General features: G+C 40.4%; 1 protein-coding gene across 7 annotated transcripts in view; it reads right to left on the bottom strand.

Moving 5' to 3' along the window:
* The window catches only part of EPB41L5 (erythrocyte membrane protein band 4.1 like 5), a 155,654-nt gene that overhangs the window by 15,402 nt on the left and 116,512 nt on the right, over positions 1–23,740 (bottom strand). For all 7 annotated transcript variants that reach the window (XM_061135566.1, XM_061135569.1, XM_061135567.1 and 4 more), the window contains exons 19-21: positions 12,378–12,506; positions 9,429–9,493; positions 7–97 (exon numbers count right to left, since the gene is read on the bottom strand). In XM_061135566.1, coding sequence (XP_060991549.1) covers positions 7–97; positions 9,429–9,493; positions 12,378–12,506 — 285 coding nt within the window. The remainder of the gene's footprint in view (positions 1–6; positions 98–9,428; positions 9,494–12,377; positions 12,507–23,740) is intronic.

Genomic DNA, 23,740 nt, shown 5'->3' with positions numbered 1-23,740 from the left:
TGTTACCTTTAGAGCAGACCCACTTTCTGCAGGTGTGGTTCGCATCAGAGCCACAGAGTCTCCACGGACGGGCACAGTGTTTTCATTTAATTCAGCACTAGGAAGAGGAAAGGTATGTTCACATCATGAAGGACTGACAGAGGTGACACAGGAGTCACAAGCAGCCTTCTCAGGAAGAAGAAAAACGAACTCTTCAATAAGAAATTAGTCCTGCTTTCAACACACAAACTATCAACAAGAGATATCAAGAAAACAATCCCATTTAAAATTGTATTAAAAATTAAAATAAAAATAAAATTACATTAAAAATAATAAAATGTCTAGGAATAAAGCTAATCCAGGAGACCTTTATTTTGAAAACCATATTCTGAAAACTGATGAAAGAATCTGAAGATGATGCAAAGAAATGGAAAGATATCCCATGTTCATGTGTTAGAAGAATTAACATTGCCAAATGTCCACACTATCCAAAGCTATCTACAGATTTAATGCAATCCCTTTCAAAATGCCTATCAGGCTTTTCACAGAACTAGGACAAGTAATCCTAAAATTTAGATGGAAACGTTGTTGTTGTTTATGCTCAGTCGTATCTGACTCTGCAATCCCATGGACAGCAGCAAGTCAGTCTTCCCTGTCCTTCACCATCTCCCTGAGTTTGCTCAAACTAAGGTCCAACAAGTCAGTGATGCCATCCAACCATCTCGTCCTCTGTCATCCCCTTCTCCTCCTGCCTTCAATCTTTCTCAGCATCAGGGTCTTTTCCAATGAGTCAGTTCTTCTCATCAGGTGACCAAAGTATTGGAGCTTCAGTTTCAGCATCAGTCTTTCCAATGAATATTCAGGACTGATTTCCTTTAGGACTGACTGGTTGGACCTCCTTCCAGTCCAAGGGACCCTCAAGAGTCTTCTCCAACACCATAGTTCAAAAGCATCAATTCTTCAGCGCTCAACTTTCTTTATGGTCAAACTCTCACATCCACACACGACTACTGGAAAAACCATAGCTTTGAGTATACAGAACTTTGTCAGTAAAGTAATATCTCTGCTTTTTAATATGCTGTCTATGGTGGTCATAGCTTTTCTTCCAAGGAGCAAGCGTCTTTTAATTTCATGGCTGCAGTCACCATCTGCAGTGATTTTGGAGCCCAAGAAAATAAAGCCTCTCACTGTTTCCACTGTTTCCCCATATACTTGCCATGAAGTGATGGGACTTCATGTGATCTTAGCTTTTTGAAAGCTGAGTTTTAAGCGAGCTTTTTCACTCTTCTCTTTCACTTTCATCAAGACACTCTTTTAGTTCCTTTTCGTTTTTTGCCATTAAAAAAGGTGGTGTCATCTCCATATCTGAGGTTTTTGGTATTTCTCCTAGGAATCTTGATTCCAGTTTCTGCTTCATTCAGCCTGGCATTAGGCATGATATACTCTGCATATACGTTAAATAAGCAGGGTGACAATAAACAGCCTTCATGTACTCCTTTCCCAATTTGAAATCAGTCTGTTGTTTCATATCTGGTTCTGCTGCTTCTTGACCTGCATACAGGTTTATCAGGAGGTAGGTAAGGTGGTCTGGTATTCCCATCTCTTTAAGAATTTTCCACAGTTTGTTGTGATCCACACAGTCAAAGGCTTTAGCATAGTCAATGAAGCAGATGTTTTTCTGGAATTCTTTTGCTTTTGATATGATCCAATGGATATTGGCATTGGATCTGGGTCCTCTGCCTTTTCTAAATTCAGCTTGAACATCTGGAAATTCTTGGTTCAGGACTGTTAAAGCCTAGCTTGGAGAATTTTGGGCATTACTTTGCTAGTGTGTGAAATTAGTGCAATTGTGTGGTAGTTTGAACATTCTTTGGCATTGCCTTTGGGATTGGAATGAAACCTGACCTTTTCCAGTCCTGTGGCCACTGCTGAGTTTTCCAAATCTGCTGGCATATTGAGTGCAGCACTTTCACAGCATTATGTTTTAGGATTTGAAATAGATCAGCTGGAATTCCATCACCTCCACTAGCTTTGTTTTTATTGATGCTTCCTAAGGTCCACTTGACTTTGCACTCCAGGATGTCTGGCTCTAGGTGAGTGATCACACCATTGTGTTTATCTGGGTCATTAAGATCTTTTTTGTATAGTTCTTCCGTATATTCTTATCACCTCTTCTTAATATCTTCTGCTTCTGCTATGCCCATACCCATTATTGTAATATGTCCTTTATTGTGCCCATCTTTGCATAAAATGTTCCCTTGGTATCTATCATTTTCTTGGAGAGATCTCTACTCTTTTCCATTCTATTGTTTTCCTCTACTTCTTTGCATTGATCACTGATGAAGGCTTTCTTATCTCTCCTTGCTATTCTTTGGAACTCTGCATTCAGATGGGTTTATCTTTCCTTTTCTCCTTTGCCTTTTGCTTCTCTCGTTTTCTCAGCTATTTGTAAGGCCTCGTCACACAACCATTTTACCTTTTTGCATTTCTTCTTTTTGGGGATAATTTTGATCACTGCCTCCTGTACAATGTTACGAATCTCCATCCATAGTTCTTCAGGCACTCTGTCCGTCAAATCTAATCCCTTTAATCTATCTGTCTCTTCCATGGTATCATCATAAGGAATTTGATTTAGGTCATACCTGAATGTGGTCTAGTGGTTTTCCGTACTTTCTTCAATTTACGTCTGAATTTTGCAATAAGGAGTTCATGATCTGAGACACAGTCAGCTCCCGGTCTTGTTTTTTGCTGACTGTATAGAGCTTCTCCATCTTTAGCTGCAAAGAATATAATCAATCTGACTTCAGTACTGACCATCTGGTGATGCTCATGTGTACAGGCATCTCTTGTGACGTCGGAAGAGGGTGTCTGCTATGACCAGTACGTTCACATTGCAAAACGTTTGTCTTTGCCCTGCTTCATTGTGTACTGCACGGCCAAACTTGCCTGTTACTGCAGGAATCTCTTGACTTCCTACTTTTGCATTCCTACCCTCTAGGATGAAAGGGACGTCTGTTTTTGGTGTTAGTTCTCGAAGCTCTTGTAGGTCTTCACAGAACTGTTCAACTTCAGCTTCTTTGGCATTAGTGGTTGGGGTATAAAATTTATATGGAAATTTATATGAAGGACCCCAAATCGCCAAAGTAACCCTGAGAAAAAAAGAATACAGCCTGACTTCAAGCTATACCATAAAGCTACAGTAATCAAAATAGTATAGCATTGGCATAAAAACAGACACTTAGATCAATGAAACAGAATAGAGAGCCCAGAAATAAAGCCATGCACTTTTGGTCAATTAAGCCAAAATAAAGGAAGCAAGAACATACAGTAGGGAAGAGACAGTCTTTTCAATAACAACAGCTGGAAACCTGGACAGCTGCATGTAAAAATGAAATTAGAACATCTCATACCACACACAAAAATAAACTCAAAATAGATTAAAAAATAAAGTAAGACCAGAAACCATAAAACTCGTAGAAAACACAGGCAGAACGGTCTTTGACATAAAATGTAACAATATTTTCTTTGGATCTGTCTCAAAGCAAAGGAAACAAAAGCAAAAATATAAACAATCAGATCTAATTAAACTTAAAAGCTTTTGTGGTGCAAAGGAAACCATTGACAAAATGAAGATAACAGAATGAAAAAAAAAATCTACAAATGATATGACCAATGTGGGGTTAATACTCAAAATACATAAATGGCTCAAACAGCTCAATATTTTAATAAAAATAAACAAACCAATAAAAAGTGGGCAAAGGGGTGGGGGGGGGGAAGTGGGCAAAAGATGTGACAGACATTTTTCCAAAGAAGATATATACAAATAGAGAACAGGTGCATGAAAAGATACTCAACATCACTGATCATCAGAGAAATGCAAATCAAACCCCCAATGAGACATCACCTCACACCTGTCAGCATGGCTACCATCAAAAAGAACATAAATAACAAATGCTGGCAAGGATGTTGGAATTCCCTGTTGGTGAGAATTCCCTGTTGGTGGGAATGGAAGCTGGTGCAGCCACTATGGCAAAGAGTATGGCAGCTCCTCAAAAAAAACAAAATGGAACTACTGTGTGATCCAGCAATTCTGAGTGTATATCTGAAGGAAAAAAAACACTAATTTAACAAGATACGTGCCCCCCCCGCCCAGTGTTTATAGTAGGGTTATTTACAATAACTAAGATATAGAAGTAACCTAAGTGTTCACCAAGATGAATGGATAAAGAAAATGTGGTGTATATATATGTAATGGAATATTACTCAGCCATAAAAAGAATGAAAAATTGCAACAACATGGATGCACCTAGAGGGTATTATGTTTAGTGAAATAAGTCAGACAGAGAAAGACAAATACTATATTTTATCACTTACATGTGAAATCTAAAAAATAAACAAACAAATGAATATACAAGTGAAGTAAGTCAGAAACAAATTTGCAGATATAAAGAACTAGGGGTTACCAGTGAGATAAGGTAAGTGAGGAGGGGGTGGGTAGTGGTAGGAAATCAATAGGCAGAAACTAGTATGTATAAAGATGCTTTACTCCTTGGAAGGAAAGCTATGACCAACCCAGACAGCATATTAAAAAGCAGAGACATTACTTTGCCAACAAAGGTCCATCTAGTCAAGGCTTTGGTTTTCCCAGTGGTCATGTATGGATGTGAGAGTTGGACTATAAAGAAAGCTGAGCACAGAAGAATTGATGCTTTTAAACTGTGGTGTTGGAAAAGACTCTTGAGAGTCCCTTGGACTGCAAGGAGATCCAACCAGTCCATCCTAAAGGAGATCAGTCCTGGGTGTTCATTGGAAGGACTGATGTTGAAGCTGAAACTCCAATGCTTTGGCCACCTCATGCAAAGAGCTGACTCATTGGAAAAGCCCCTGATGCTGGGAAAGATTGAGGGCAGGAAGAGAAGGGGACAACAGAGGATGAGATGGTGAGATGGCATCATCAACTCGATGGATATGGGTTTGGGTAAACTCTGGGAGTTGGTGATAGACAGGGAGGCCTGGTGTGCTGCAGTCCACGGGGTCACAGAGCCAGACACGACTGAGCAACTGAACTATGTATAAAATACATAAGTTACAAGAATATTAATATAACCAATAATTTATAATAAATGTAAAAATAGAATATAATCCATAAAAATATTTAATCATTACATTGTACACCTAAAACAAATATAATATTGTAAATCAATGAATAAGAATCCTGAGGTCAAACCAAAAAATTTTTTAAAAAAAGAGAGATTAGTTCTAGGTAGTTTACACTGCTACAAAACACAGAAAGCAGATGAAAAAATCCTTACAACATATGTGTATATGGAAGAACATGTACAATGTTAATTTGTAACAAGTATTTGTCCTTTAATAAAAGAATGAATATACTGTGGCAGTTAAAATGAAGAAACCATGGGCTTGTCTGGCAGCCAAGTGGTTAGGAATCTGCCTCGAAATGTAGGGAACACCAGTTTGATCCCTGATCCAGGAAGATCCCACACGCCACAGAGCAACAAAGCCCATGTGCTACAACCGCTGAGCCTGTGTCCTGGAGCCTGAGTCACAACTGCTGAGCCCGTGTGCAGCGACTCCTGAGCCCGTGTGCAACGACTCCTGAGCCCGTGTGCAATGACTGAGCCCGTGTGCAACGACTCCTGAGCCCGTGTGCAACGACTCCTGAGCCCGTGCTCTACAGCAAAAAAAGCCACTGCAGTGAGAGGTCTGTGCACCACAACCAGAGTAACCCCACTCACTGCAACTAGAGAGCCCGTGCGCAACAATGGATACCCCCAGCACAGCCAAAAGTAAATAAATACATCAATCTTCCAATGTTGGTGGGAATGTAAACAATGCTGTCACTACAGAAACCAGTGTGGAGATTCCTTAAAAAACTAGGAATAAAACTACGACATGACCCAGAAATACCACTTCTAGGCATATACCTGAGGAAACCAAAATTGAAGACATGTGTATCCCCAGTGTTCACTGCAGCACTATTTACAATAGCCAGGACACGGAAGCAAGCCAGATGTCCATCAATAGATGAATGGATAAAGAAGCTCTGGTACGTAGATACAATGGTATAGTACTCAGCCATAAAAAGGAACACATTTGAGTCCATTCTAATCAGGTGGATGAACCTAGAGCCTATTACACAGAGTGAAGTAAGTCAGAAAGAGAAAAACAAATACTGTGTATTAATGCACACATACGGAATCTAGAAAGACGGTACCGATGAACCCACTGGCAGGGCAGCAATGGAGACGCAGACGTGGATAACAGACTATGGACATGGGTGGCAGGGGGGAAGGGGAGGGTGAGACAGATGGAGACAGCCCCACGGAACCACATACACCATCACATAAAACAGACAGCCAGTGGAAATTTGCTGTCTGACCCAGGGAACTCAAACCAGGGCTCTGTGAGAACCTAGAGGGGTGGGGGAAGGTGGAAGGAGGGCCGAGAGGGAGGAGACGTGTGTATATCTGTGGCTGATTTATATCCATGTATGGCAGAAACCAAAGTGTATTATAAAGCAATTATCCTTCAGTAAAAAAATAAATAAACTTTTAAAAAAGAATATGAAGAAACCATGGATAATTTTTTAAAATTCAGATATATCAAAACAAAAACCACTGAACTGTACACTGTAAATGGGTGAAGTGCATTGCATAGTATTTGAATTGTATCTTAATAAAGCTGTTACTACAAAAACAAATTATCTGAACAGAAATTTCTCCAAAGCAGAAAAGATGTTCAATATCATTATTATTTTTTTAATTGGAGGATAATTGCTTTACGATGTTGGGTTGGTTTCTGCCATACAATAACATCATTACGCTTAAGATAAATGAAAATTAGAACCACATAGAGTTTTGTGGTTCATACTCACTGGGATGGGTATAATTTTTAAAATGGAGAATAAACAACATTGGCAAGGATATGGAGAAACAGAAATGATCATACATTGCAGGCGGGACTGGAAAATGCCACAGCTGCCTTGGAAGATAGCTGGGCAGGTCCTCAGTAAGCTAAAAATACTTACCACATGACTGAGCAACAACCCTCCTGGGCACACATTAAAGAGAACTGAAAGCAAGTCTACAAATTTTTTGTATGTAAATGTTCAAGAATGACCTTATTCAAAATAGCCACAAAGTAGAAATAACAAGGGCTTCCCAGGTGGCTCAGTGGTAAAGAATTCACCTGCCAGTGCAGGAGAGGCAGGTTCCATCCCTGGGTCGGGAAGATCCCCTGGAGAAGGAAACAGCAACCCACTCCAGTATTCTTGCCTGGGAAATCCCATGCACAGAGCCCGGCAAGGTAGAGTCCATGGGGTTGCAAAAAGAGCTGGACATGACTTAGTGATTAAACAACAAACAACGGAAATGTCCATCGACACATGGATAAACAAAATATGGCATATCTACACAATGGACTATTATTCAGCTATGAAGTACCAAAACATACTACATGGGTACACCTTGAAAACATTATGCTAAATGAAAAAAGTCAGACACATATTTGTACAATTCCAGTTATATGAACCATCCAAAGTAGGAAAATCCAGTACAGGCAGAAAGCAGATAGATGGCTGCCAGGTACTGGACGAGGAAGTGGAGAGACTCATACGGGGAGAATGCTTCTTTTAGGTGTGATGACAGTATTATGGAATTAACAGTGGTAAGGGTTGTACAACTCTGTCAAAGTACTAACAAGCACTAAATTGCACACCTATAAAGTGTAAATGCACAGGAACTACAACTTTATAAAAAGGATAAAAGAAAAATGATCTAAATCTACTAGAGCAAAATAGGAAAATGTGACAAAGCTTGACATCTGGTGCACAGATATATATTATGCAATCTCTACAGCTTTCTTATGCCTGAAATATTCCCTTTTAGAAAGGGGGTACAGCAATTTTTTAAAAGTCTAGTATGGCAAGGGGAAGAAAAATCAGAGTAACTGGAAAGGAAAAGACCCAGAAACAGACCCAGGTTTATATAAAAGTATATAAGAACATGAGTATTATTTAAAGCAGGGGTCCCCAACCTCTGGGATCTAATGCCTGCTGATCTGAGACAGAACTGATTGTAATAATAACAGAAATAAAGTGAACAATAAATGTAATGTGCTTGAATCATCCCGAAACCATTCCCCCTACCCCTTGGTTCATGAAAAAATTGTCTTCCATGGAATTGGTCCCTGGAGCCAAAAAGGTTGGGGATTTCTGCTTTAAAGGATCCATCTCAAATGCTGGAAGGAAAATAGATGATCAAAACACCAACAGCCATGAAGAGAAATAAACGTGGAAGCTGGATATTCTAACATCTTTCCAGCTTCAGTGAAATTTCTGATAAACAACTGGGTAGTTACATCTTCATTATTCCCCTCTTCACAAAAAAAGTTTATGATGAGGTTACTCTAAAAGGCTTCAATAATAACAGTATTAAAAATGTTGTGGGCAAGGGACTTCCCTGGTGGTCCAGTGGTAAAGAGTCCACCTTCCAAGCAAGGAGACTCAGGTTTGATCGCCGGTTAGGGAACCAAGACCCCACATGCCACAGGGCAACGGAACCCACGTGCTGCAACTACTGAAGCCCACAGATGGCAACTAGTGAGTCCGTGTGCTGCACTGAAAGATCCCGCCTAACGAAACAAAGATCCCTCATGCTGCAACTAGGACCTGATGCAGCAAAATAAAGCAATAATTTTTAAAGGATGTGGGAAACTTGATTTATTAGAATTAATTAAAAGGTTAAGCTGGAATTCCAGTTGTACCCTGATCACCAATGAGTACGTTTGCTGAGTACTAACTGTAAAGTCCTCTATACAAAGCATGCACTTAAGTGTTATGTTGATGACAGCACCTGGAACTGAAGAGCATTAATCAGAATATTCACTCAACAACGTTTAGCACCAAGTAAGCACAGAACACTGGACACACAGAGATGAACAAAACAAACCGGCAAAGAACAGGGGGCAGAAATCTAGTAAGATAAATAAATGGTGTAACAGTCAACGAGAAAAAAGGCAGAAAGAACTCAGAGGGAACCGTGAAGACACCTGCGTGCGTCTGTAGAAACAAAGTTTGTAGAAACAACCCACTGTATTGACAGCGTGGCACCAAGACAGCTGCCACACCGGAGAGACGCCGCACGTGCTCCTCAGCAGGGCCCTTACAACACTGACACTGTCCTCACAGGGTTCAATCAGCTGAAGAAGGACGGGACTGAAAAAGACTAATTAGGAGTAGCTTCAAATGATCTAAAAGTAGGGCTTAAGAAGCTATGTATTAATGGACAGAAAAGTGAGTCAAACTATCTTTCAAATAGATATTCCAAAACCATGCAGTCACAGACTTGAAAAGAGGGGAAAAAAAGCACCCCCAAAGAAAGGTAAGAGGAAAAGAGCATCAGTTTACTCCCATCTCCCCAGCACTGTACCTCTCTGTGGAAGCATCCTGAACACTGGCATTTTTATGACTTAATAAGCGATCTTCTCTTGCAACCTAAGAAAAGGAAATCACAAAAATTAAATCTCTATTGATGATACTAAAGTAAGAAGAAATTTATATTCCTTTGCAGTAAAAATTGAAACACCAGTTTCCTTCTGTTCCAGAAAGAGGCAATCACAGCTCATCCATGCAATATCAGTTAACTGAACCCAGTGCAGTCCTATTCACACCTGAACTCACACACCACGTGCCCATTTCAATACATAGGTATGCAAATCCATACGCTTTACTAGACAGCTCTCCATGATTTAAGACACCACCGTATGTTGGTCAATATACACAGAATCCAAAAAGATTCAATGCCAGAATTTTTCAAATTTATCAAAAGAAGAAATAGATGTTAAGCTGTGTATTTGGCTTTTTATTTTTCCCTGAATATTTCAGAAGAGAATTCTAAAAAATCTTTCTGAAGAAGTCAGTTTTTCCCTTAATTTTATTGAGATATCATTTACATACAGCAAAATGCCACATGTTTTAAATGTATGATGATGAGTTCTGAAAAATATACAGGGGTACCTAATCAACACTACAATCAACATACATAACATGTCCACTGCCCCCAAATGTTCCCTTGAGGTTTCCAATGCAATCCCATCAAAAACCCGCACATGTAGCCAGCCATGATCTGGACTTTTTTTTGGCCTGCAGGTTTCTGTTGCTGCGTGCAGGCTTTCTCCAGCTGCAGTGACCGTGGGCTACTCTTCGTTGCAGTGCATGGACTTCTCGTTGTGGTGGCTTCCCTTGTGGAGCACAGGCTCCTAGGTATGTGGGCTTCAGTAGCTGCAGCACTATAGTTGCATATAAGTGGATTTATAACACCTGTCTTCTGTGCTTCCCTCTTTAGAGAGAGGCATGATGTTTTTGAGGTTCACCCATGGTGTTGCATGCATCAACATACTCCTTTTTATGTGCTGAGTAGCTTTACACTTTACAGATATAGCCTGATTTGTTTATCTGTTTCCTTGCTGATGGACATTTGGATCACTTCTAGTTTTTACCTATTAAAAACAAAGCTGCCAGAAGCATTCATGTACCAATATCTGTATGAACTTATGTTTTCAGTTCTCTTGGATAAATACCTAGGAGAGGGACTGCTGGATCACACGAGAAGTGCATGTTTAATATGTTACCAAACTCCTTTCTAAATTACCTGCAATATTTTATGTTCTTACCAGCCGTATGCATTGCAGGCAGTGCATGACTGCCCACACGGGGATGGTCAGTTAACTCTAGCTATGAGGTATGGGGCTAGCTGTAGACTGTCTGCATAGACAACCCTTATCAGGCTGAGGCCCCACTCTATCCCTATTTTGCTGTGAACACTCATCATGGTCGGGTCTTAAATCCTGTGCAATGCCCTTTCCATATAAGTGGAGACATTTTCCTTAATTTTTAATATGTTGAACTATACTGGTTTTTGAATGATAAACCACCTTTTCCCCCAAGATAAACTCTTGGCCATGGTTACTACCCTGTTTATAAACTGTTACAGAGCACGACCTGCTTCTATTTTGCTTAGGACTTTCAGTCTGTAGCAGCTTTTTCTGTACAATCACTCTCTGGCTTTGGTATCGGGGTAGAACCAGCCTTGGAAGTGAGCTGGGACATGCTCCCTGCTCTTCTATTTCCTGCAAGAGCTTATGCAGAACTGTTATTATTTCTTCCTTAAATGTTCAGTAATCTTAACAGTGAAGACATCTGGTCCTGAGTTTTTCCTTGTAGGATGATTTTAAACTACAAAACAAAATCTCTTTCATTTAGAGCTATTGAAGTTATTTCTCTCTCTTGCTTGAGTCAAGACAGATTCAGAAATACAACTGAAATGTCAGGTGGTGACAGCTGCCACCACCTCTGCTGCTACAAGAGGCAGTGTCAGCATCGGGATCAACATTTGCTAAACACTCACTAAGTGCCTGCCAGGAGTCACCCCATGGCCTTCATATTTATTATTTTATTTCATCCTTACAATCCACCTGAGGGTAGGTATTACCATTACCCACATTTAAACATAATTTAACTGAGGCTCAGAGAAATAAACTAAGTTGCCAAGTCACAAAGCTAGTAGGTGGTAGATAAGAAACAGGATTCAAACTCCAGCTGTCTAATTCCAGAGCCTGTACTGACATATTTCGTAATTATTTTTACGTGTAAACATTATGTTTTATGTTTTCATCTGGGTGAGAAGGTACAGAAAGCACACGAACAACATTCCTCAGGTTCTTCCAGTTCTCTTCAAGGCCTGAGCCTAGGCCAGGATGGGTAAAGAGCCTCTTTTCAACAAGGCACTGGGAAATCCTCGTTGACAACAGGATGCAGTAAGACAGGCTTCTGCCCTATTTCAGCACAGAGGGTAAATCTGACAGGTGGGAGGGCCAAGGAAAAGCCGATTTTGAGAGCACGGATGCCATTAACTTCTTGGGGGCTGGTCACACTGCGTCCTTCACAAGATGTCACAACCAACGCTTCGTCTTGCAATCATCACTCAGTTGCTAATAACATGACTGATAACTTTACTGAATCAGCTATTCAGCTAATAATTTTGCTGAACTGGGATAGATGGATGGGAGGAAAAGTGAATTGATAAAGACCCAAAATCACTCTAGGGTTTCCAGCTATAAAAGTGACCAAAGATTAGGGACTCATTTCTATAGGAATTTGACTTTTAAAAAACTTTATTCTTTTTACTTCATGACTGCCCCATCCTAATCTACTCTGACTAGAATTTAGAGCTGGAAAGGCATTTGCCACCTTGAGCGTGCTTCCTGGTTTTACCCTCTGTCTCATCACCAGCCTGCTCACTCATGTCCACCATATGCGTGTGTTCTTGTTCCATAGGGTCTCCTTCCACCTCAGTAGGACCCTAGTGAAGGCAGCTTACCTTCTGCACTGCTTCTACTTGAGCCTTCAAAATATTACTCTTCAAGTCAGGAGGAACTCTCCTGGTATTCAGTGCTGGGCTGTCGATGGCATTATTCAGACATTTCTCAGTTAACTTTACCACTTCCTCCTGGACATTAAAAACACACTGTAAGCAACCCTGAGAGGATTCAACTAAATGGAAACAGAAAAGGACAGATGAAAGTTCCTATTCAGACAACTAGGGAGTCATGTGTTTCAGGTAGCCATCTTATTCCAGGAGGAGTCAGCTCTTACTTGAGGTTTTGAACTAAGATCAGTAATCACAAATAAGGTAGGGACCCCTGAAAACCATCGAGCCCAATTTCCTGTCTTTAAGCCAACTGAATAACTAACGATACCACCCTGGAAAAATGCCTGAATTAAACCACACACGAAGAATGTGTACCATCTGCTATAATTAATTTCAACGGATTTTAGGTCGGGCCCTAAACTAGCTGATCCCTAGAACTGTTACTGGGTAGATGACTGTGCTTGAGACTTAAGTTATTTGGCCACAAAGAGGCCACTCTCAGGTAAAAACTGACTAAAATGATAAAATAAAGCACAAGTCCATTGAATGAAGATCATAATTAAAACAACATACATTAACTATTAAGAAAAGAAATGGGAGAAAAATTAATAATTTTAATTGTCTACACTACAGCTGACATTTTACCTAATTTAGAATAAACGACAATCAATAACAACAATCACCATCACCATCATCCTTACTGTGTGCTGCGCTAAGTCACTTCGGTCATGTCCAACTCCTTGCGATCCTGTGGACCAGAGCCCGCCAGGTTCCTCTGTCCACGGCATTTCCCAGGTAAGAACACTGGGGTGGGTTATCATTTCCTTCTGAAGGGGATCTTCCCGACCCAGGGATTGACCCTGTGTCTCCCGCATCTCCTGCACTGGCAGGGAGGTTCTTCACCACTAGTGACACCTGAGAAGCCTGTCCTTACTATGGTTACCATTTAATACTGGTCTAAATAACAAACTCACTCTAAACATTTTCTTAGCCTCAGATATAGCTTTTGTTCTGTAAAACAGGCCATCTGCCAACATACAGGATTACATACTGCACCGTTCGTTCAGATTTGAAAAAATTTAACTATGTGCTTATTCTAATCTGGTTTTTCTTAGTGTGGTCTCCACATACCTGCCTCTGGGTGGGATCCCATAATCTGAATGTTTAACAAGCTTTCCCATGTGACTCTGATATATATAAAAGTTTGAGAACCACTAGTTTGTATTAGATTCTATCTTCCAAGTCTACAGAATGGTTCCTAGTAATTGAAAGAAGACCCTATATTCTTTTTCAGTCATGACTAGTTCACATCATATGAGCCAGCAATGCCACTTCTGGGTACACATCCAAAGGACATAAATTCACGATCCCAAATAGGCATCTGCACCCCCCACATTCACTGCGGCACTATGTGCAGCAACCAAGACATGGAAATAACCTAAATGTCCATCAAGATGAAAGGATACAGAAGATGTAAAATGCACAGACACACACACATAAATATACACACACAATGAAATATTGTTCCACCTTTAGAAAGAAGGAAATCCTGCCATTTTCAACAACACAGACGAAACTGGAAGGAATTACGCTAAGTGAACTAAGTCAGAGAATAACAAATACTTCATGGTATTACTTAAATGTGGATTCTTAAAAAAAAATCCAACTCAGAGAGTAGAATGGTTGCCAGAGACTAGGGGTGGAGAAATAGGGGGAGGTTGGTAAAAGTTATCAGATCCTGAGGACCCAATGTACAGGATGGTGACTAAAGTTAATTACACTGTTTTTTATACTTGAAACGTGCTGAGAGTAGATCTCAAGCATTCTCACCAAAAAACAAACAAAAAGGAAACTAACTAAAGTAAGGTGAGATTGTGTTAACCATCAATCTGACTGTAGGAATCATTTCACAATGTATACTTCTATCAATTTATCAAATCGCACATTTTAAATGTGTTTAAATTTTGTCAATTATAGCTCAATAAGGGGCCTGGAATGTTAGGTTCACACATTAAAGTTAATTGGAAGTGGTTAAACAGGAGATGGCCAAGAGTGAACATTGACATTTTAGGAATCAATGAACTAAAATGGACTGGAATGGGTGAATTTAATTCAGATGACCATTATATCTACTACTGTGGGCAAGAATACCTTAGAAGAAATGGAGTAGCCCTTATAGTCAACAAGAGTCTGAAATGCAGTACTTGGGTGCAATTTCAAAAATGACAGAATGATCTCTATTCGTTTCCAAGGCAAACCATTCAGCATCACAGTAATCCAAGTCTATGCCCCAACCACTAATGCCAAAGAAGCTGAAGTTGATAGGTTCTAGTAGTCCTAGAAGACCTTCTAGAACTAACACCAAAAAAAGATGTCCTTTTCATCATAGGGGAATGAAATGCAAAAGTAGGAAGTCAAGAGATTCCTGGAGTAACAGGCAAGTTTGGCCATGGAGTACAAAATGAAGCGAGACAATGGCTAACATAGTTTTGCCAAGAGAACACACTGGTCATTGCAAATGCCCTCTTCCAACATCACAAAAGACGACTCTACAAATGGATGTCACCAGATAGTCAACACCGAAAGCAGACTGATTATATTCTTTGCAGCCATAGATGGAGAAGCTCTATACAGTCAGCAAAAAATAAGACCGGCAGCTGACTGTGGCTCAGATCATGAACTCCTTATTGCAAAATTCAGACGTAAATTGAAGAAAGTACGGAAAACCACTAAACCTAAATCAAATCCCTTATGATGATACAGTGGAAGTTACAAATAGATTCAAGGGATTGGATCTGACAGAGTGCCTGAAGAATTATGGACGGAGGTTGATAACACTGTACAGGAGGCAGTGATCAAAACCATTTCCAAGAAGAAGAAATGCAAAAAGGCAAAATAGTTGTCTGAGGAGACCTAAAAATAGCTGAGAAAAGAAGAGAAGCAAAAGACAAAGGAGAAAAGGAAAGATATATCTATCTAAATGTAGAATTCCAAAGAATAGCAAGGAAAGATAAGAAAGCCTTCCTCAGTGATCAATGGAAAGAAATACAGGAAAACAATACAATGGGAAAGATGAGAGATGTCTTCAAGAATATTAGAGCTACCAAGGGAACATTTCATGCAAAGATGGGCTCAATAAAGGAAAGAAACACCATGGACATAACAGAAGCAGAAGATATTAAGAAGAGGTGACAAGAATACACAGAACTATACAAAAAAGATCTTAGTGACTCAGATAACCACAATGGTGTGACCACTCACCTAGAGTCAGACATCCTGGAGTGCAAAGTCAAGTGGACCTTAGGAAGCATCAATAAAAACAAAGCTAGTGGAGGTGATGGAATTCCAGCTGATCTATTTCAAATCCTAAAAGATGATGCTGTGAAAGTGCTGCACTCAACATGCCAGAAATTTTGAAAAACTCAGCAGTGGCCACAGGACTGGAAAAGGTCAGGTTTCATTCCCATCCCAAGGAAAGGTAATGCCAAAGAATGCTCAAACCATTGCACAATTGTACTCATCTCACAAGCTAGCAAAGTAATGCTCAAAATTTTCCGAGTTAAGCTTTAACAGTACGTGAACCAAGAACTTTGAGATTTCAAGCTGGATTTAGAAAAGGAAGAGGAACCAGAGATCAAATTGCCAATATCCACTGGATCACAGAAATAGCAAGAGAATTCCAGAAGAAAATCTGGAACATGAAACATTCTGCTTCACTGACTATACTAAAGCCTTTGACTGTGTAGATCACAAAAAAACAGTGGAAAATGCTTAAAGAGATGGGAATAAAAGACCACTTAACCTGCCTCCTGAGAAATTCGTATGCAGGTTAAGAAGCAACAGTTAGAACTAGACATGAAACAAGGACTGGATCCAAATTGGGAAACAAGTACAAGAAGGCTGTGTATTGTCACCCTGCTTATTTAACTTATATGCAGAGAACATCCTGTGAAATGCCGGGCTGTGTGACTCACAAGGTGGAATCAAGATTGCTGGGAGAAATATCAATAACCTCAGATATGCAGATGATACTACCCTTATGGCAGAAAGTGAAGAGGAACTAAAGGGCCTCTTGATGCAAGTGAAAGAGGAGAGTGAAAAAGCTGGCTTAAAACTCATCATTCAGAAAACTAAGATCATGGCATTAAGTCCCATCACTTCACAGCAAATAGATGGTGAAACAATGGAAACAGTGAGAGACTTTATTTTCTTATGCTCCAAAATCATTGCAGATGGTGACTGCAGTCATGAAACTAAAAGATGCTTGTTCCCTGGAAGAAAAGCTATGACCAACAAAGATAGCATATTAAAAAAGAGACATTACTTTACTGACAAAGTTCTATATACTCAAAGCTATGGTTTTTCCAGTAGTCATGTATGGATATGAGAGTTGGACCATAAACAAAGTTGAGCGCTGAAAAATTGATGCTTTTGAACTGTGATGTTGGAGAAGACTCTTGAGAGTCCCTTGGACTGGAAGGAGATCCAACCGGTCAATCCTAAAGGAAGTCAGTCCTGAATATTCATTGGAAGGACTGATGCTGAAGCTGTTGATCACCTGATGAGAAGAACTGACTCACTGGAAAAGACCCTGATGCTGAGAAAGACTGAAGGCAGGAGGAGAAGGGGACAACAGAGGATGAGACGGTTGGATGGCATCACCTACGCAATGCACAGGAGTTTGAGCAAGCTCTGGAACTTGGTGATGGACAGGGAAGATTGGCATGCTGCAGTCCATGGGGTCACAAACAGCTGGACATGACTGAGTGACTGAACTGACTGATGAAGGCAGGAAAGATAGCATAGCTGGTTGAGTCACGCAGTCGTGTCTGACTCTTTGTGACCCTGTGGACTGTAGACTGCCAGGATCCTCTGTCCAAGAGGATTCCTCCCTTCCTCCTCCAAGGGATCTTCCCATCCCAGATATCAAACCCAGGTCTCCCACATTCTAGGCAGATTCTTTACTATCTGAGCCACCAGGGAAGCCCGCTGAGGACAAAAGACGAGATGGATGGATGGCATCACCAACTCAATGGACATGAGTTTGAGCAAGCTCTGGGAGATGGTGAAGGACAGGAAAACCTGGCATGCTGCAGTCCATGGGGTCGCAGAGTTGGATATGACTGAGCGATTGAACAACACGAATGGCTAGTTCAAATGCACTGACATTTTCTTTTCAGAGAGAATTACATTGCAGACTTTGTATTATATGCTCAACATTTCTATTTCCATGTCATAGCATCTCAAAGCAACCTGCCACAGACCTAGGCAGATATTTCTCTTCCTGCCTACATTAAAAATCAAGAATTCAACACACACATCACAAAAGTACTTGTGATTCTTACCATCTTTCTGGAAGGCAATTTTGCAAACGTACCAAAGGTTTTAAAATTATTTCTGAAATTTGACTTAACACTTCTGCCATGCCAAGTGGTTTTTGCAGGATCTTAGCTCCCCGATCAGGGATTGAACATGAGCCCTCAGCAGTGAAAGAGCTGAGAACTAACCACTGGACCACCAGGGAATTCCCAAACCTAACACTTCTACTTCCTAGGAAAATAATCAAAGATAATGCAGGATAATTATTTATAAGACTGTTTGTCACAACACTGATTATGACAGTGAAAATTAGCAAAATGTCTAATAGGAGACTGAGTAAACACAACATTGACCTATGCATGCCATTTAACTATTATCTGTAATGTGTTATTGAAATAAAGAGATTACAATTGATTAGCTATAGAACAATGTTAACTGTAGTTATCTCTTAGGACTGGGATAATGGACGTTTTATAATTTCTTGCTTTTTAAAATCTACATTTTGTGGGGAATTCCCTGGCAGTCCAGTGGTTAGCACTCAGCACTTTCAGTCAGGGCTCAGATTCAGTCTCTGACTGGGGAACTAAGATCCTGGAAATGCACAGCATGACCAAAAAAAACCCCAGAAATAAACATAAATAAAATCTGTATTTTATACAGTTACCTTCCATGTATATAAAAGAAAAAGATTACTGAAATACAAGTTCAGTGTAACAGCTATAAAATATTTTCATATAGTTTTATTACAGGATGCAAATACAACAATATCCAGTTACTATGCTGTTGATATGTCTGCCCTGGATGGCCAACATGTGCAAACAGAGAACCAAAATAATTAAAAAGACACCCTGATTCCTAAACACCCCAAGTTAAACCTGTTCTAACAAGACTGGATGCTCAAACTCTCCTGCAGAGCCGTCCTCGCTATCAGAATCAGCTTAGTTAGGCGCTAATGTCAGGTTAAAGAGGATCCAAAGTCCACTTCAGTTTGCTAACGAGCCAGGGCTCGTGCGCCTGCAGTGCAGAAAGCCAGACTGACAGCAGGAGTTTGCAGAAAACTAGGGGTGTATTTGCAGGGCACCCAGGAAGGAGGACAGGCAGCTCACGTACAAGGACCAGAACCCCCTGATGCTTTCTGGCAAAGGCCTTTAAAGACGGCGTGAGGGCACAGGGTCCAGGACGTGTGGTCAGCCCGCGGACCTTCTTCTGACTGGCTGTGCTTAGTTGCTCGGTCATGTCCAACTGTTTGCGACCCCACAGACGGCAGCCCACCAGTCTCCTCTGTCTGTGGGATGCTCCAGGCAGGAATATTGGCGTGGGTTGCCATGCTCTCCTCCAGGGGCTTTTCCCAACCCAGGGATTGAACCCAGGTGTCCCACATTGCAGGCAGATTCTTTACCGTCTCAGCCACTGGGGAAGGCCTCTGATTGATTGGTGATGAGAGAATAGGGTGATATCTTCAGAACCTCAACCTTCTGGCTCCAACCAGTCTGGGGACCACCTGCCTGTGGTTATCATGTAGTCATCATTGCCCACCTGGGTGGGTAGGGGGGTGGGGTCTTAGTTTTTGCAGAACAACTCAAAGACAGGCACAGACAGTTATCCATATCCCTTCAGAATGAACGAGGAGTCCTGTGATGCTCTTGTCCTAAACATTAACTGCTAGACTCTGCTCTTTGGAACCTGGGGAAGGTCCAGGAGATTACCGTCTTTTTCCTACAAACAGGAAACAGGGATGTGGAGAGGCTTTTTGTACCTGGGATGGCCCCACAGGGTCCTGTTTGGGGTCCAATTCTCCCTTTTCTTTGATGCTCCTCAATTCTGAGGGGTAAAGGGGTAAGATTAGGAAGGGAAACAATTTTTAGACAGATTAACCACAAACTCAGCAGGGGAAGTCAGTTTTAGGGGGACTTGGTTTCAAGTTCTGAACCAGAATGCCATTAGATCCAGACTCAAAACCACTCTTGAAACAATCTTGGCTAGAAAACATAGGTAGGCCATTTATACATTTAAACACATAATGCAAAGTATTGGTATAAGTAGTAAAACTCAGAAGAAAAATGGTACTTTTTTTTTTTAAACACAGAGAGATCTTATTTCTGAGAGCTCCTTCTTTAAATGCCTCAGAAAAACTGAAATTATTTAATTTTAAAAAATTATATAAGCCTTTTAAGTAAAGTGAAGTTCTTTTTAGCTTTAACTTTGGGAAAATGCAGAGTTATTTTAAGATTGGTATGGTTTATTCTTTTTGAGAATTTAATAAAATTTGGACCCACTTTCCTGAAAAATATGTAACTGAATTAAAGCAAGAATAGGAGCTTCCTTGGTGGTCCAGTGATTAAGAATCCACCTTGTCCAATACAGAAGAGTTGGGTTCGATCCCTGGTCAGGGAACCAGATTCCACATGCCACAGAGCAACTAAGCCCATACATCGCAACTACTGAACACAAGCACTTTAGAGCTCATGCTCTGAAACCAGAAAGAAGCCCCTCACTCACTGCAACTAAGACCCAGTGCAGCCAAAATAAATAAAACAAAAAATAAAAAAGAATATGTGTTCAATTTCATAGGGTTTAAGACACCTCTTATAATTATTTGTGGGTAGATCCGTGATCTGCAAGAATCTTGCTTTAGAAGAATAAATACAATTTACCTTGAATTTTTACTAAATATACACAAAGGTTTTAACCACTTTATAAACTGTTTCTTCCCCTTAAAGTGCTGAAAGTATTTACATAAATCCAGAAGAGTCCCTGAGATCATGACAAAGGGGATGTGAATTTTTAGGGCTGGCCTACTATATAAACTAATAAATTCTAAGATACTAGTAGTTAAACAGCCTGATTTCCAGACTTAGAAATTATTTTTTAAAACACCTGGACAAATAATATTAGTATAATATTAGTAACTATTGTTTCAGGGTTCCCAGGTGGCACTAGTGGTAAAGAACCTGCCTGCCAATGCAGGGGACACAAGAGACGTGAGTTCGATCCCTGGGTCAATAAGATCCCCTGAGGGAGCACATGGCAACCCACTCCAGTATTCTCGTCTGGAGAATGCCATGCCAGAAAAGCCTGGTGGGCTATAGTTCATAGGGTCGCAAACAGTTGGACACAACTGAAGTGACTTAGCAAGCAACTACTGTTCCAGCTGAGAAAGTCATGGCAGTGAGGGTAGCAGAATGTGCCATCTCCAAATATGTCACCTTGTGGCATGTTATTTTGAGCTGAAGGCAACTGGGAAGCAGGAGATATAAGAAAAGCGTTGTCCTTCTCCTATCTATCTAAAAGCAGGACAGAAATTTACAAAGGAATCCCTCCTTCCTTTCTACTAGGAAAGACCAACATTCATCCCTGCAAACAACTCAAACTCTTATCATTGAATAGCAAGGACTCAAAGCTGCGTAAGAAGCCTTACTTTTGTTTACCCTGCTTTTCCTTGAACCCTCCCCTACACTTTCTTTCGTTTGTCTTTAGCTGAAGATGGTATTTAACTGGAATTCTAAGCCTGAGAGTTACTCATTCTCCCCTGCTATCGCCCATCTGAACATGAGGTACACGTAACAGTAAACTTCTGCTTTTCTCTTGTTAATCTGTCTTTTGTCACAGAAGTCTCAGCCAACAACTCAGAGGAGTAGAGGGAAAAATTATTTTTTCCCCCCTACAGCAATTACTGTTAAATAGAGAGTATTAGCCTTTGTGTTTGTAAAAGTACCATTTCTACTTACCTTACATAATATGCAATAGCTCACTGATCCCTGGAGAAGTGTGGCCTTTATAAGGCTAACATTTGAAGCTCAATTTCCCAAAGGGAGGTCAGACCAACTGCCACACTTTTGTGTCCAAATTGAGGGTAGAAGGAAAGAAAGTTAACTACTTATAGAGCCAAACTGAAACGTCTGGAGTCACTTATGTCAGGGACAAAATGAAGACAGCCAATGTAAGCACACAGAGGACACTTAACCTAACCTCTTGGGGATGTACAACTCTTCCCAAAGGTTGGCACAGGACACCATCCAAGCCCCCACGCAAGTCTGTTCATGGCAGCTCTATGCTTCCTTGTTCCCCTGACTCAGCTACTCTGATCCAAATTAGAAAGAAGACCACCAGACAACTAATCAGCTGACAACAACAAATAACTCCTGTATTTATCCCATAAAAACCACTTAAATTTGTCAGCAACTCAGAACTTACTACGTTCACAGTCTTGAGTGCTAAGGTTCATGGGTCAAAATCCAGGTAATATATTCATCTTTCTCCTTTGCTTTCTTCAGAGTGCAGATTTTGATTTTTGATATACTTTTTGATTATACCTTCTTAAGGTTTGGGTACAAAAAGAAATCAAAAGATTAAAAGTGACAAAAGATTATTCCAAGTCACATGTGGCAGCAATCTGCTGTAGGATTACATTCCCAACAACAAGAGAAAGACAACCTACAGGCCACACCTGGCCCGCCATCTGCTTTAGTAAATAAACTCCACCAGAACATGGCCATGCCCAGGCCCACATGGCTATGGCTAGCTCATGCCACGGTGGCACAGTTGAGTACATGACAGAGACCATACAGCTACTGAGACTTAAATATTTACTGACCTTTAATGAAAGAGGTTGCCAACTTGTGGTCAAGAGAACACGGTCATCACGCCTCTCTTTCAAACCTTTACACTAGAAAGACTAGCTGCTAAAGGTCAGGCCTTAATCACATCCCCATCCTCACTAACAAATGCAGCTTAGATTTTGTTACTTTAAGCATTTTAAAAATTTTCTGATCAAGGACCAAGAAAAAAAATTATCCTTCAAATTTGAAGATAAAGAAAATTCTGGTATTGTCTCAAGTAATTAAGAGGAGGAAGGTAACTGAAAAGTCTTCAAGTCTTGACACAGCATAAGCCCTAAAGGACTCCAAAGACACAGATCAGGCAGACACTGTGAACACATTCCCCATACCAGGAGGCACCCAGAAAGGGGAAGAATTCCAACAATGAACCCGAGATTCAGGGTGTCCCAAGGTGGAAAGAATGCTCCAACCTCCAAGTACATCCAACCTCCAAAATATCCAAAGGCTGACTTCAGTCTTAGCCTGAGGAACTTCCCACATTAGGGAAGCTGCTGCTTTCTTAGCTATCTGTTCAATTCCCAGGCGTGTTAAGATGTGTTTTCTTACACTGAGGTGAAATCTGCCTAATTTCGTCACTCACTGACCTTAGCTCTTCTCCAAGACTGTTAAGAAACATTATCAATACTTTACTTCCTGTCATATCATAGCTCCTCAGATAACTGAAGTATTCTTTCCTGAGATCGCTGAGCATCATTACAACTGTGCTTCAAGATTCTTCACTGTACTCCTTCTCTTCTCAAACCACTTTAGTTTTCCGAAATCATGTTTATCTCTCTTCCTTTTTAATACTATGGTTGGAGCTCCCCTTTTAAGCCCTGTCAGTTAATACAATGGATATGTTTCAGCAGTTACACTTCATATTGTTTACAAAATTCTCAAACTTTTTTTTACACATGCCTGTTATATTCTACCTCCTGATCCTAATGCCTACATTTGTGTCAGACTAGTCTTAAATCCAATCCATCATTCCAGCCTTTCAAAGTATTCATAGATGCTGATTTTGTCTCTCACACTGTACTTTCCAGTTGTTGCCATCTGAAAATTCCATTAGCCTAAAACGTTCTCAGTTACCCAATTTTTAGAGCTAAACATCCAACATCTGACACTTTGCTTTAGAATATATTCTATTTACAGTAGGTGTTTCATCCTAAAATACTATACTTAGTAAAACCGATATTAAGATTAATTTGCATTCCTTAAGCAAACATTAACAGTTAGTGGCAGAGGTAGAGAAATCAGAGTGGATTAAAAGTGCGTCATATAAATAAACCATTAATTAGGGGAACTTCCATGCTGGTCCAGGGGCTAAGACTCCTTACTCCCAATACAGAGGGCCCTGGTTCAAAACCTGGTCAGGGAAAAAGATCCCACAAG

Source organism: Dama dama, chromosome 33 (genome assembly GCF_033118175.1).
Source record: "Dama dama isolate Ldn47 chromosome 33, ASM3311817v1, whole genome shotgun sequence".
Classification (NCBI taxonomy): Eukaryota; Metazoa; Chordata; class Mammalia; order Artiodactyla; family Cervidae; genus Dama; species Dama dama.
Note: the sequence above shows the minus strand (reverse complement) of the source record. Positions and strands in the feature narration are given on the sequence as shown.